Raw genomic sequence first — 14,728 nt, 5'->3', positions numbered from 1 at the left:
CTAAAGCAAATAAAGCTATCACAAAGATAATGTTTGTATACATTATGGACAAAAATACTAATTTGGAAAGCCCCATATCTCCTGAGGATGCCAATGTATATATAGTATATTTGTAGAAATTGCTAATTTCTACAGGTCAATAATCTACAGTATCACACTGTCACATTTTCAAAGTACTAGACCCAAAATTAGAATGCTTTAGAGTTCAATGCCAAAATGCCACTAACAGTGAGTTGACTCTTTTCAGTACACTTTTATGTGTTAACCTGCATGGCTTACTTCCCTTTAACTACAGGTAGGTGGAAGCAGCAACTCAAATCACCAAGAACATTTGTTTAAGTGTTCTGCTTTCATTATTTGAGGACATCTGTAACAGCATACATTAATGCATGGTTTGGGGCATTTACATCTGAGCCTTTATTATGATATCACCTTTTTTATGTATACACCTTTACCTGAGGCCCTTTTCATTTTATTAAATTGTTTTCATGGTGTATGAAAGTAATGAGCACTCTCTACATGAGTTTCCTAATATTCAAAGAAAGTTCTAGTATAGTTGCACCTGTTTCCAAGAAGAGTTCACACTACTTGCGCTTAATTACCAGTTTATTTAAGCACAGGGTCGCCAGGTTTAGAATAATCCACACAATTCATAAATAAAGAGAAGATTCTGCATTGGTTACATTCACTACAACGTCTTGCCAAATGCCAAGAGCAATGAAAGTTTCGCTAATTACTCTCAGTCCCAAGTTTTGAATCCTGGTGCTGAATGAACATCAGAGATATGGCAATCTGAAGAATAATTCTGCAGGAGATAAGCTGGTCCAGCAAGCCTCAAAGTTAACTTTCCTAAATAAGAAAATATACAGAAAACAGCAGTAAAATTCCAAAGCTTTTTCATGCCATTTCATTTTCATAGATGTTAGCAAGCTTATGGGCAGTGTGCTTTGGGTCTTAGCAATCCCCTAGTAGCAGCTCAACAAGTTCTTCAATATCGGGATTAGTGATGGGTGAAATTTGTTGTGTATCACATGTACAAGTTGGTGAAATTCCCAAAAAATTGCAAAGTTTTATTGGAGTCTATGTTCCCAATAGAGAAATGCTAAGTTTGTTAGACAATTATGACATTGTGCTTAGCATTTTTCCATCTTGAAGGAGGTAAAGTTTTAACTGTTTTTTTCTGTAACAAACCGTTGGACAAATTAAAGGAGAAAAAATTATCATGAAAACTCCACTGAGATCTATGGAGAAATATTGAACTGAGATAATTTTTCTCCTTGAATTGAACCAGCCCTTTATTACACACAATGCATTAACAGATATGTACAAAGGAAAATTATAGGCACAAAGAAAAACATTTACAGTGCCCATTATTTGCCAATATTTTTTAAATATTTATATATAATGTACAGTTTACTCAAGATTATAAGGATAGCTGTGTAAAAAAAAAAACTCAGACCTATCACAATATTACTGAACACTTAGGGGCAGATTTACTATAACTTCATAATTTCTCATTTATTTTATTTTTAAATTCAACTAAATTCGTTTTCTCGAATGTCTGATATCTACTCAAAAGAAAAGTTGCTCCAAGAAATGTTGTAATCACCTTTTTTGCATTGTCGCAGCAAATATCCCGACTTTATCTGATTTTTGCTGCAACGTATTGAAAAAGTCATGAAAAGTCATGAGTGGAAACCTAGAGGAGTACCTTTGTAAAATGATTAAGGTGTAAGCATACTGGCCAAGGTAGTTAGCCAACCTCAACAATCATAACATTTTGTTAAAAAGCATACCTGATTACTAGTGACGAGTGAATTGGGGTGAACTATTTTGTGAAATTTCAGCGAAAATGTGCCATGGAAACATTCGTAGTGCGTCAAAAAATGTTGTGGTCACGTTGGGTGCGGCAAAATAGGCACGGTCATGGCAAACTGGGCATGGTCACAGCTAAATGGGAGCGGTCACAGCAAAATAGGTGCAGTTGCAACAAAAAAAGCCACGAGCGACAAAAAAAGTCTCTTGACAAACACGTTTCATGGATTTTTCACCGTTTCAAGAAAAAGATTAGCTCATCACTACTGATTACACAGGTTGATGTGGTTAGGTGAATCATGAAAGGAAGGACCAGATAATACATAGAAAATAGGGGTTGCAGGGCAGATCTCTGGAATTTCTTAGAATTTTTAATTTTATTTAATTTTTAAAAAATGTTCTTTGAGTCTTTTTATTTAATACATGACTCTACCTAATAGTCAAACATTTAGAATAAGTAAGATTTTTGCCATGTCGAAGAATAACTTCTGGGGTTGCAGGCTGAAGATAGTCCAGAGAGTAATTCTTTGCTGTCTTTATAATTGTAAAAACTGATCAGCCAGTGAAGGTTTATTAGCTATTGCTAGCAGAAGAACAAATAGATTACCAGCTGGAAAGGTAGCTATTACCAGGCTTTCAGAACTCCAGTACAGACAAAAGAGACAGTCCACATCAGGCCCAGACTGACAATCTGTGTGTTCTGGAAAATACCAAAGGGGCTGCTGTAAGATGCCATAGACAGTCAATATTTAGTGGGCTAGTGGTGGTTGTTTGGGCCTCTGTGTAGTTGAAATGCTAGAGCTTATTTTGAATCCTATTCCAGACCTGGTCCACATATTGCAGTGATAATGCAAAATTGTGTGCTAGTATTGGGATAATAATGGGACATGATCAAATCATGCTCTCCCAGATGGTGCTATGCAGTTTTAGCTAGCTGAATATAATCTTAAATCACTATTTTATAATATTAACAGTTTAGAAATAGTTTAGTAACCCTTGTCTAACGTTTAAACCACAGGAGATAACATTAATATATATGATCACTTGAAATATGTCCACTGACAGTTAAACACAGTCTTCCACTAAACCTCACTCCCATTGTATGCACATAGCAAGCAGAATGGGACCCTAGTGTTAAAAGGCCCTTAAGCAGCCATCTTTGTACTCCACTATACTCTACTATATAACACGCAAGAAAACGCTAAATGCTGACTTGCAGATAATATTCCCTTTAATTTCATTTTGACTGTGCAAAAAAATTATTAAAAAAAGAATGATCCAATTCCTGTCATTCAACATGTGATTAGGAAGCATAGGATTTGTACAGGCAATAATTCTTACTATATGGAACAGAATGTTGTTCAACTGCTCAAAGCAATCAAATATATTCTGATGTATTAAGGGGCTGATTTATTAATCAACATTTTTTTACAAGCATGCCGCTAATAAAAAAAGATAATGATTTCCTTGCTGAAACAAATTGTATTATAATAAGAATGGTCCTCAGGGAGCAAGGATTTTGATGGAATGTCATTATTATCCCTTTTATCTAAATTCATAATTATCAAGATGTTCTTCATTCTGCAACCATTCTGCAACCATTCTGCAACCTAGTGGGACATCCAAGGTAGACTAACAACAGAGAGCTCCCTCTGCTTAAATCATAGAGAAATGGCAATGCTACAAAGGCTATATCATAAAAACCAGCCCTCTAATGATCCTTCTTGCTGCCCCTTGATTAAATTAAAATACCCTCAAACATATCTACATATGTAAAAGAAGTAGGAATTAATTACCTGTGCTTTATATCCTGAAAAACAATCAAAATGGTTTCATTTATTTTCTACTGTAGGTAAAATATGCATTGCTCATCATTGCTGCTCCTGGAAATGGGGAATTGAACCTAATAGAAAAGTTAGTTGTATGAAAATCTTTTTCAGTGAGTTATTTCAAATTGAATTAATTTATAACAGAATGTTTTGCTCCAGTGCTGTCTAAAACCACCAATTCACACAGACTAAATTAAAAACAAACAAACAAAAAAGAACAAGTTTCAAAACCTTCACACAAATACCCTATTCTCATCTCAAGGGAACCAAGGGGAAGATCCCTGCCTTATTAGTTACCTTTCAGTCTGTTTCATAATAAATACATAAATAAAAGGTAAGTTCTACTTTTAAATATAGAAATACAAGTATAGGACCTATTATACAGAATGCTCAGGATCTGGGGTTTTCTGGATAATGGATCTTTTTGTAATTTGGATCTCCATACCTTAAGTATGCTAAGAAATCAATTCAACAATAAATAAACCCAATAGGCTTGTTTTCCCTCCAATAAGGATTGATTATATCTTAGTTAGGAACTTTCTGGATAACGGGTTTCCAGAAAACGGATCCCATACCTACGTACTGAAATGGTTAAAATGATAATCACCCTTATGATATGAAATGATAAGAATCAACCAGATACAGGTATGGGTACTGTCATTTAAACATTACATTAACCCAACAGGATTGTTTTGGCTCCAAAAAGGATTAATTGCAGTATATCTTAGTTGGGATCAAGTACTTTTTTTATTATTACAGAGAAAAAGGGAATCATTTTTAAAAATTAGAATTATTTGCTTATAAAGGAGTCTACAGGAGATGGCCTTTCTGTAATTTGGAACTTTATGGATCATGGGATTCTGGACAACGGATCCCATGCCTGTACCAGGGAAAACATGGTTTCTCTGATACTTTAACAGCACTAGCATTTATTGACGCTAACTAGCCTAGCCTGGGTTCCAGAACAAATGGCAAGTAAACTTTGGTGCACCAATCACTATTTTAGGGCTTTATGTCATTTATTGAATAAATAGTGATATGATATTTGGGGGTGACATAGGCCTTCCTTCCTCAAGTAAAACTTTGCCATAAATGAGCAATTGGTGGTATGTCAACATAATTGCTTGCATTTCCTATTAAGACATACCTGTGTGGATAAGGAAACTGATGTGGAAGTAGATCTCCACCTTGCTGAGGACGACCTCTTGTGCCAGGATTTCCTTTTGGAAAGTTCCATTGTTGCCGCAAATAATCTGGCTGCATACATTGGATGAATCCCGTGACTGGAGGGTAAGTGGCATAGAACAGAGTCTGTGCAACCTCATAAGAGTTAAACTGGTAAGCCAAAGTAAAAAGAACTGAGATTAGGAATGTTATCATATTCACCAAAGCACGAAGATGCTCATTCATAAAAAAATCTTTTTTTTTTCTAATTTTAAGAACTTTTCATAATGACCATGATAATATCGTTAAAATAGTACAACTTTTTTGTGGTTTTCGTTAACTTCCACAAAAAAGTCGTATTTTTTGCAAAGACTATGACCATGATTTCCTGATTTCCTCTGGAGAAAAACCTCCCTCAGTCTTTTTAAAACTAAACTTAAAGACTACCTTTTGGAGCACTTACCCAGCACCTGATCTGGGAACTAGCACTTATATTGTAGTGACCTACAGCAGTTATACTGTATTTGCCTATTTGTATCTGTAAGTTACCCTCCCACATAGATTGTAAGCTCTACGGGGCAGGGACCTCCATCCTCTTGTGTCTTTGACTCTTAACTTATTGCAACTGTATTTATCTTGTATTTATATATAAATATAAATAAAGATATACATACATACATACATATATTTCGTGCCATTGAGTCCTATAGAAGGCTTCCAAAATCATGCATTGAAGTTTCAAAGCCAGAAAGGTTTTCGTGCCGTTTATGATCGCTCGGATACGAAAAGTTCATGACTTTTTGATCGCAACCACAATATTTTCATACGACCAAGAAAAGCATTTTCATGCAATTTTCCCACATCAGAAATTATAGTGGTTACTCTGAACAGAAGAAATAACAGAAGAAATAACACCCATAAAAAGAGGCAGTTGCCAAAATTTTTGGAATAGATTGTCTCCATTAGTTAAATACCTTAATCTTTACTAAGAGTACGCTAAACTACTAAACTTAATCAACAAAGTATATTTATGATGCTGTTAGCGGAGATATAATTACTTACAGTCAACTATATAATTCTCATGTATTTAATTCTCTGGACTGGACTTTGACACACTTTAATACAAAATTATTTACGTCATATGGGACAAATTGACGTCTCCTGTCCCCTCTCAATTTTACACAAAAAAAATGTCAGAAGCATAAAAAAAACTATTTTTTTTACGTGGCCGACATTTTTTCATTATGTGGTGAATTTTACCACATCGTATTTTGTCGCCCGTTTCGCAAAACAATCTGCCAATCACAAAACGTGGAAATTTGTTGTGAATCCATGCCTGGCGAATTATTTCACCAATAGAAATGACACTAGGCAGACTTCCATGTAATTGCACTGAATAGGTCAATTCAGAATTGAAAGCAGGAAGGAGTAAACAACACCGATCACAACAATATGGAAGTGTGAGAACCATATTTTGATGCAAGCACCTCTAATGAAAGGGGTTTAACATGCAACTCACTGCAGGGAAAAGTGTGCCACTGTGCTGAGTTTTGAGAATGAGGCCAGTGAGACCAGTACAGAGATCGAGGGAGTCTAAAAATATACATGAACATGTCTAGCTTTGTGTTATTGCATCTCTAAAAAACCAGGAAAAAAATCTGCCCAAAACTATTATCAAGTTTAGAAAATCTTACATCAAGACCAACATCATATTTGCCATTACTTAACTACAGGAAGCAGTAGTAGTTAGGTAAGGGCAAATAAAATGCAATGCAAACTAAGCCAATCTAAATAACCATCTGAAGCATGTACAAGTGGAACCTTCTTGTTTACAGTAGTTGGAGTTCCATGACCTGTATGGCTTTGCGCCTTTATCTGACTTCAAATAATGTATTTTACAATAGAGGGTACATTATTCCCTATAACTGGTGCTTACCATTTTTTTTTATAATCAGTGCTTTCATTTGTGTTACAGGACTCACATACACCTGTCTATTTCAATAAACACCCTATTGAACACTTTATTAGTGTACCGTACACGTGAGGCATATATTTCACTTATTTTTATTAAATAATTGTTTAAAATGCTGTTGCTTGGGTGGGGTGGGCTAAAGTCCTTTCCAGCCTGTCAGGGCTTATTTCAAGAAAAGTGCATGGCTAGGCACAGTTAAATGCATTTTTGCTGGTGTCTGTTTATCTGTTACACTGTATATCTGCACTTTGAAATGATTCATTCCCAGCGCAGTGAACCTCACAATATGTGTGAGTGATTGCAAGCCTGACAAGAACATTAATGGCAGGTACCATTGTTTTTATCATGGAAGGAATCACAGAGTAATTCAGTTTGGCATGCTGCACTTAGTGTAATAAAGATGCCTCTGTGACATGGAGCTGCTGAGAGTGTAATGATGTTTACTGTACCGTATGTGTATTCTCTGTCAGAATTTTGATAAATTTGGATTATGATATATAACTTAATATTTAACAAAAAGAGTGATGAAAAAAAATCATTTTCACCTGCCCATAAAATTACATTCTATAAGCTAAAGCCACATTAAGATTTTTTTTAATGTACTTAATTTAATTGTGAATGTAATAAAAATGAATTGTGGCTATGTTTCTCAAGGATTTGTCTCCATGATTAACAGAGGTGATTAATCACGTAACTGTTAATTTTATTTATCCTGTATGTTTCTATTACCTATTATGTCAGAATCACAGCAAAAACTACTCAAAGCTTCTAGATAACTCCAGTAATTCAAGCTGAAACCATTTTTTTTTTCATGTTCATCTAGAGTAAAATGAAACATTTAGCAACTGGATCTGATAGCAACATCAGTTTCTACTATTGAATTATGTGAAATTGGTGCTTCTTGCTTGCTAAATTTAGATTTTTGGCATTTTTCATCTGATAACTATACCCTCTGGTTACTCTCAGATTATAAGGAGGACAGCTATAATGGCATACAGTAGGTTTATGGTTATGGTTCCTGCTATGGAAATGTATTTTACAGGCACTGTGTGGTTGGCCATCAACCCTTCTAGGCCGCATTGCCTTCTGGCATCTTGTACAGGTGTGGGACCCATTATCCAGAATGCTCGAGAATTGGGGTTTTCCGGATAATTCTGATCTCCGACCTTAAGTCTACTGAAAAAACTATTTAAATGGTAATTAAACCGAATAGGATAGTTTTGGCTCTAATAAGGATTAATTATATCTTAGTTGGGATCAAGTACAAGGTACAGATTTATTATTACAGAGAAAAAGGAAACCATTGTTAAAAATGTGACTTATTTGATTATATTGGAGTCTATGGGAGACCGCCTTTCTGTAATTCGGAACTTTCTGGATAATGGGTTTCCGGACAAGAGGTCTGATACCTGTATAGAGATTGTAAATAAAACAGAAGCAATGGGGGTGGTGATTGTGATTATCTCTGTACCTCCTGTATCAATCAGTTTTTTTTTGTAATTAGTGATGAGCAAATCTGTCCTGTTTTGCTTTGGCGGAAATTTTTTTTTTTGTGCCGGCGCCCTTTGCAACGTTTTTTTTATGTGTAATGAACTTTTCCACGCCGAATTTTCGTGTGAGTATCGCAAAACTATTCTCCAATGGCGAAATGCGGAAAATCACTGCGAATCCATACCTGGCGAAAAAATTCGCTCATCACTGTTTGTAATTTGTATGTTTATTGGACTGCACAAATATATTGGTGCTTTATTAATACATTAATACTAATACATTTCCAAAAGTTTGGGAAATGTAAGTAAATGCAAAGTAAATATGCTTTCAGTTACTTGTATTGCAAATTGAAAATTTGTGGCAACCAAAGTTTAATTATTCTTTGTGCCTCCTGCATAGGATCTTTTTAATATATAGCAGGGAAGCCTGGATAAATGCTCTAACCTCTGATCTGTCCCTCCAGTCTGTTTCCATGTACATCTGTGCTTGGCATACGTATTTTAATATTAGGGCCCTTAAATATGTAGTAGAGCATAATTTTTCTATAATATGGTTGCACCAGAAACCTTTACCATTATAAAAAATCAGAGAATAAGAGAATATCCACTGAATGTGGAAACGCCTAATGTGGAAAAAATAGTTTTACCATTGTTGAGAGATTATTAAAAAAAATCAGTACAGACACTCAAGCTCTGTATCTCATCTTACTATAGAATTATAGAAACATATTATCTCTAGAGCATTATGTATTAATAAACATTATGCTCTTGCATTTACAGATGCAGGTTGAATACCAATATTAACGGCATAAGACACTTGAGGATTGTTCTTTTAATCTAATAGACATTTTAATTAGGCATAAGGAACAAAGGTTAGAGACTGATAGCCAGAAATGGTAGAAACTGAGAATAAATTGATGGAAGTTAATTTGGAAGAGGTAAAGATAAGCAGAATATAAATAAACAGAACCGCTGGAATACAATATGAGAAATAAAAAATATCATTTTATGAAGAATAAAAGGGACCCCCAGCTTGATGGAAAAACCCTATCAATCTATCTATCTATCTATCTATCTATCTATCTATCTATCTATCTATCATCTATCTATCTATCTATCTATCTATCTATCTATCTATCTATCTATCTATCTATCATATCTATCTATATACAGTATCTATCTATCTATCTATCTATCTATCATCTATCTATCTATCTATCTATCTATCTATCTATCACATATATCTTTTATCTGTCAACAAATACAAAGCTTCAAGTGATCTTTTTCCTTTAAACCAGATGACAACTCCTACCTCACTGATTTAAGCAAATTATGTGTATCTACATAAATGCCCACTAAGAACTGCATTATACAATATCCCTCTCAAAAGCCAAGAGACAAAATCAGACCCACTGTTCACACAGAAATGGGAAAATTAGTTTAGGATGCTCACTTGAACATGAACATCGCCAAAGATCCTGCAACACGATTATTATTTAAAAACGACAAAACATTGGATCTGTACCAAAAACCCTTCAAAAAAATTCCATTTTCATTTCATTTCAAAAAGATAAACAACACTTCCTGCATTGTGTGACTGTATCTCAAAAATTAAAGAGATCCTCAAGTTTGAGGAAAACTCTAAATTGGATATGGACATGGACACCCCGGATCTTATTTCATGAAAAAGAAAAGTAAAGGGGACTTCACACACCCAATTTTATAATCATATACTAACACTTCCTTATCTTCAACATCGAAACGTTCATTTGTATATGTTTAGATGCAATGTAATATCATTGTATGCTGTGCTTCCTTCTTCCAAACCTTCATAGATCCAACCTTTGCACACACTTCTACACCCTTTAATCTTAGCTTTATATCTACCCCAGTTTTTTAGATCCCTACTAACTTTGTCACTTGCCAAATTAGTCTAGAGTTAAACCAGAGGTTCAGTTTCAGTGACTTATTATGCTAACAATAGGACTCTAACACTGCCTGCAATTAAAAGAAAGTGCATGTTGGATTGAGTGAAGTCGTGGCTGACTACAACCACCCCTTGACAAATACATTTGTTGCTTCTTTGGCTTCTAAGGTAATTGATGATATGTTCACTACACTCTAGTGGGAAAATTAAAAATCATACTATAAAGGTATTTTTTTTCTATTGCTGCATATAACATCTGACTATATAATTTCTTGCATTCTCATTATGTAATTTTTCTCTAGAAACCAACTATTGTATTCATGTCCTTGAAATATTTAATGGATTTAGGGTTAATCCCCAGAGCTGGCATGAATCTTCTCTTGTTCTCTCAAGAACTACTGATTTAGGAGCAGCTAAGCAAGATCCTAATGAACTTCCTAGGGACTTGCTGTGTTTTGTAACCTTTCTGAATTCAGGTTTGACATTTGTATTACAATTTGCAGGGAATGAAAAATGGTTGTGGTGCTAGTTTTATCATTATTAGTCCCACAGCTATATGGATGCATGACTACTATACAACTATAAACATACAGTACATCTACAGTCAGGTCTGAAAAGAGATGATGATGACTGAGGCTGATTAAGGGTGAGGAAAGACAATAAGATATTCTTGTATGTTCTTACAAATATCTACAACCCAGGAACGCTAATTAATCATAGATGAAATGATAGACTTTCCCCAAATATCTATCTATCTATATATCTATCATCTATTAGTGATGAGCAAAATTTTTCGGCAGGCATGGATTTGCAGCAAATTCTCGCATTTCGCCATTGGAGTATTTTTCCACGAAACAGGCACAAAAATTAGCTGCCGGAAAATTCATTGTACGTCAGAAAATATTGTTGCGTGTGCCAAAAAACGGGACAGATTTGCTCCTCACTATTATCTATCTTTCATTTTTATTAACTCTGCTTTGAAGATAGCAGTAAGGTGGTTGTTAGTTACACCACATGTTTTAAACTTTGGTACAATATATACTGTATATTAACACCTATTTGGTTAATTTTGAGCAGTCTGTAGGCCAGGTTAACTAGACCTGTGTATTGCAGCAGAACATTGATTAGTGTTGATATCCTATGTGGTGAAAGGTATGTGAACACCCCTTCTAATTATTGAAATTGGCTATGTAAGTCACACCCCTCATTGCTAAATGAGTGCCACTATATTAGAAAAAGACAATTCTTAACAATTCCATGCAACCTATTTTGGTACAAGTGTTTGGGGATGATACACTCTAGTAGAAAACCTTCCTAGAAGAGTACAAGGCAAGGGTTGTTTGTTTTAGCAGCAAAGAGAGGGCAAACTCCATATTCATACCCCTGGTTTTCAAATATGTTATACAGTATAAGCAGGTATCCACATACATTTGGCCATATAGGGTATATGGAATGCATTAAATGTATATACATATGGCATACATTTAAAGTATTGTTAGTATATTGTTAGCAGTATGATTGTCTGCAATATATATATATATATATATATATATTTTATTTTTTTTTTGTTTTGTTTTAAGATTTTACATTTTAACTTTAAAAATGATTGCTTATGTCCCTCTTAAAAAAAATGCTCCTGCCATATTTATGCATGTGTATCCTACTTGACTACTAGTAGTTATGAATGGTAGAAATGAATGGTCATTTTAACCTTGAATATCTCAACTGCAGATTTATAGCAAAGCCTCTTGGCCTTATCTTATTCAACAGATGGAGGCATTAACAATGTACTCAACTGTAGAGATGCTAAGCTTGATATAGAAACTGTTAGAATCTGAATAATGACAAAAAAAGATATGTGAGCATAAAATACCAAGGGCTGCCTAAGGAAGTCTTTTAATGACCTGTTGAGTTAATTTTCAATAGCTTGTCAAATGTAATTAAATGTTTATATAGAATGAAAAAAGTAATGAGCCAAGTTCTGTTCCTATTGCTTGGAAACTAATAGTCCATCTGGTGAAGAAGGGGTCAACAGCCTTGGTTTTTTTCAGACATTCAGGATCTAGAACTGCAGATCAGAAAGCATCACTAACGACTTAATGAGCCACGCGTCAGAGTGCTGCTCTGTATATCCACCAGTCTGTGGTAGACACAAATTAGCTGTTGACATTGTGAGGATGCTAGCACTCTAGGTCCATGGAGGGGGAGTTAATTGGATATGCCAGATTATGAGCATGCGTAGCCAGGCAAAAAAAGGAAGCAGGATGCTCTTTTCATTATAGATAACTTTGGTCAGAGATCAGAACTGCAGCAACCACATTTCTGACTAATAAAGCACTCAGTTCTCATAACATATCTATATATTTTTTTTTCAGTCCAAGAAATCTTACAGCGCCATATAGTTAGCTTAGCTTCTTATTATATATGTCAGCATCCAAGGATGGTAAATGTCACATATTTAGAAGCTTGGGGTGGATGTACTGGCTTAGCTGTCAAAAATAATTTATATAGGTAATGAGAAGACATAAAAAGATATATGATTAAAAAGACAAATGTAGTCTTATATTTCCAAATCAACAAGGTCTTATTAAAATTACCATTATGCATGAAAAAATTAAACAGATGACATATTAGCTAAAAATAAAACATAACAGTGACTCGCCTTAATAGCCTCTAACCCACTTTGTACAGTAGAATTCTATTACTGACACAGTTGCAAATTAACCACAGTGCGGTAACCTAGCAGCAACCAATTAGACAGTTACCATTACCAGTCGTAATGTATAAAACTGATCAAAGCTAGTGATGAGCAAATTCTTTTACTAGGCTTGGATTCCCAGCACAATTCTGGATTTCGCCACTGGCTATTTGTTAGTGAAACTGCTGTAAAAATGTGCAACGAAAAAAAAACGCAGGAAAAATGCAGCAAAAAAATACAAATTAACTTCAATGCATTTGGAGTAATGAGAAAAAACACCCAGTGACTTTGATGTATTTGGAGTGAGAAAAAAATGATTTTCAGACTTGAGAATGAGAGGACAATAAGGTGATATGCTGTATAGTATAAGTACTACGCTTAAATATATCACAATACAAAACATTTTTGCATAAGATATACTGTAGGCAAAACACCTCTATTTTTAAAACAAACATTTTTAATTTGCTGGTTTGTTTGCACTAACCGTTCCATTGTATCCTCCAACATGTGGCTGAAGAACTGGGAAGAAAGGTGGCACCCAGAATCTCTGCTGAGTGTGAAATGAACTCTGCTAAAAAAAATAAAAAAACATAGATGTGGAAAGTATAAAAGGACACACTAATTCAAATGCAGATTGTATCAACACATAACAAACAAACAATATGAATTAGATGCAAATATCATTTTCTGTATTCAAGAAATTAAGGACCTGGTGTGGCCTTATATGAAAAGCTAATGGCCCAGTCTTTTTTTTTATGTTTGGGTAACAAGTCCAATTCACCAACACAAAACCAACTTGCGACTTCTATATTTGTTTTTTTAGAGATCACTGTTGTCTCCTGCCTTATTTTTTCATCCTGTACCTGCAGCCCATGCCACTAGAAACAAAGCTGAATTTCAAATCCAAGATTTTCTCTCGGTGATCAAAAGCCTCAATCCCCTCCTTATTTGAGCAGTAAGGAATCAAAATACTTCCATTTCCCTTGTGTGCATGTCAAAAGCATGAGTTCCACCAGACATAACATTTCTCCAAAGCACCTCAGAATAGGAAAGACTACTACTACTTTCACCACCCCATCTTGCCATAGATTAAGGGACCTTTCGGATTTTTTTTGTTAAATACATCTAAATGACAGTATTATATATGTTGGTTTGTAGATGGATTGTGTTGATTTGCATTCAGGTCTGCCTCTTTGTTGCTTTTGGTGCATGCCTGAATTATATAAACTCAGGCAGCACTATATTGAAAACTTTTTATACACTTTTGAAGATGCAGCAGTTATTATTCCTGCGGGAAAATAACTATTTAAGTGGCAAACAGTGGTATCATGCATTGTATTTAGAAGGATGCTATGTATGGCTGCATACAAGCTTTATGCATATTTTTGCGTGTTCTTAGGTATATTGCCAGTTACTCTGCACTGGTATCCACCTAAAGGTGCAGCTAATGCAAAATATAAAAGAATACAAGAGTATTTCTTCTATTATAACCCTCAATTAAGTTACCCAAACATGAAAAGGCTGGGCCATTAGCTTTTCATATAAAGCCACACCAAATCCTAAATTAATTTTATAAATGCAAAAAGACACCCTTTCCTATTCTTAGGCCAAAACCTATGTTCAGTTAAATGCAGAATTTCCATAACACATAGATAACATTTTTCTCTCCTTTTGCAATGAATTATTCTTCTTTTTTGCCTTTTGCAGAACACATCAAGTTTCTTGGATCCATCAAGGGAAACAGCTCCATTTGAAAGTGCAAATCAATAGCCAATTATAGACTACCAAACTCATTTAAATTTCTGTCTTAATTTCTAGCTTAATTTGCTAAAT

General features: G+C 34.7%; 1 protein-coding gene across 2 annotated transcripts in view; it reads right to left on the bottom strand.

The window, feature by feature from the left end:
• Positions 1–588: 588 nt before the first annotated feature.
• The window catches only part of c1orf94 (chromosome 1 open reading frame 94), a 56,542-nt gene continuing 42,402 nt past the window's right edge, over positions 589–14,728 (bottom strand). The window contains exons 5-8 of one of the 2 annotated variants that reach the window (XM_031896920.1): positions 13,380–13,466; positions 4,792–4,979; positions 3,612–3,718; positions 589–849 (exon numbers count right to left, since the gene is read on the bottom strand). In XM_031896920.1, the coding sequence (XP_031752780.1) occupies positions 3,652–3,718; positions 4,792–4,979; positions 13,380–13,466 (342 nt within the window). In that variant the 3' untranslated portion in view covers positions 589–849; positions 3,612–3,651. The remainder of the gene's footprint in view (positions 850–3,611; positions 3,719–4,791; positions 4,980–13,379; positions 13,467–14,728) is intronic. The other variant, XM_031896921.1, reaches the window with a different exon arrangement.

This window comes from Xenopus tropicalis, chromosome 2, assembly GCF_000004195.4.
Source record: "Xenopus tropicalis strain Nigerian chromosome 2, UCB_Xtro_10.0, whole genome shotgun sequence".
Taxonomy (NCBI): Eukaryota; Metazoa; Chordata; class Amphibia; order Anura; family Pipidae; genus Xenopus; species Xenopus tropicalis.
This window is presented reverse-complemented; position numbering and strand designations above follow the sequence as displayed.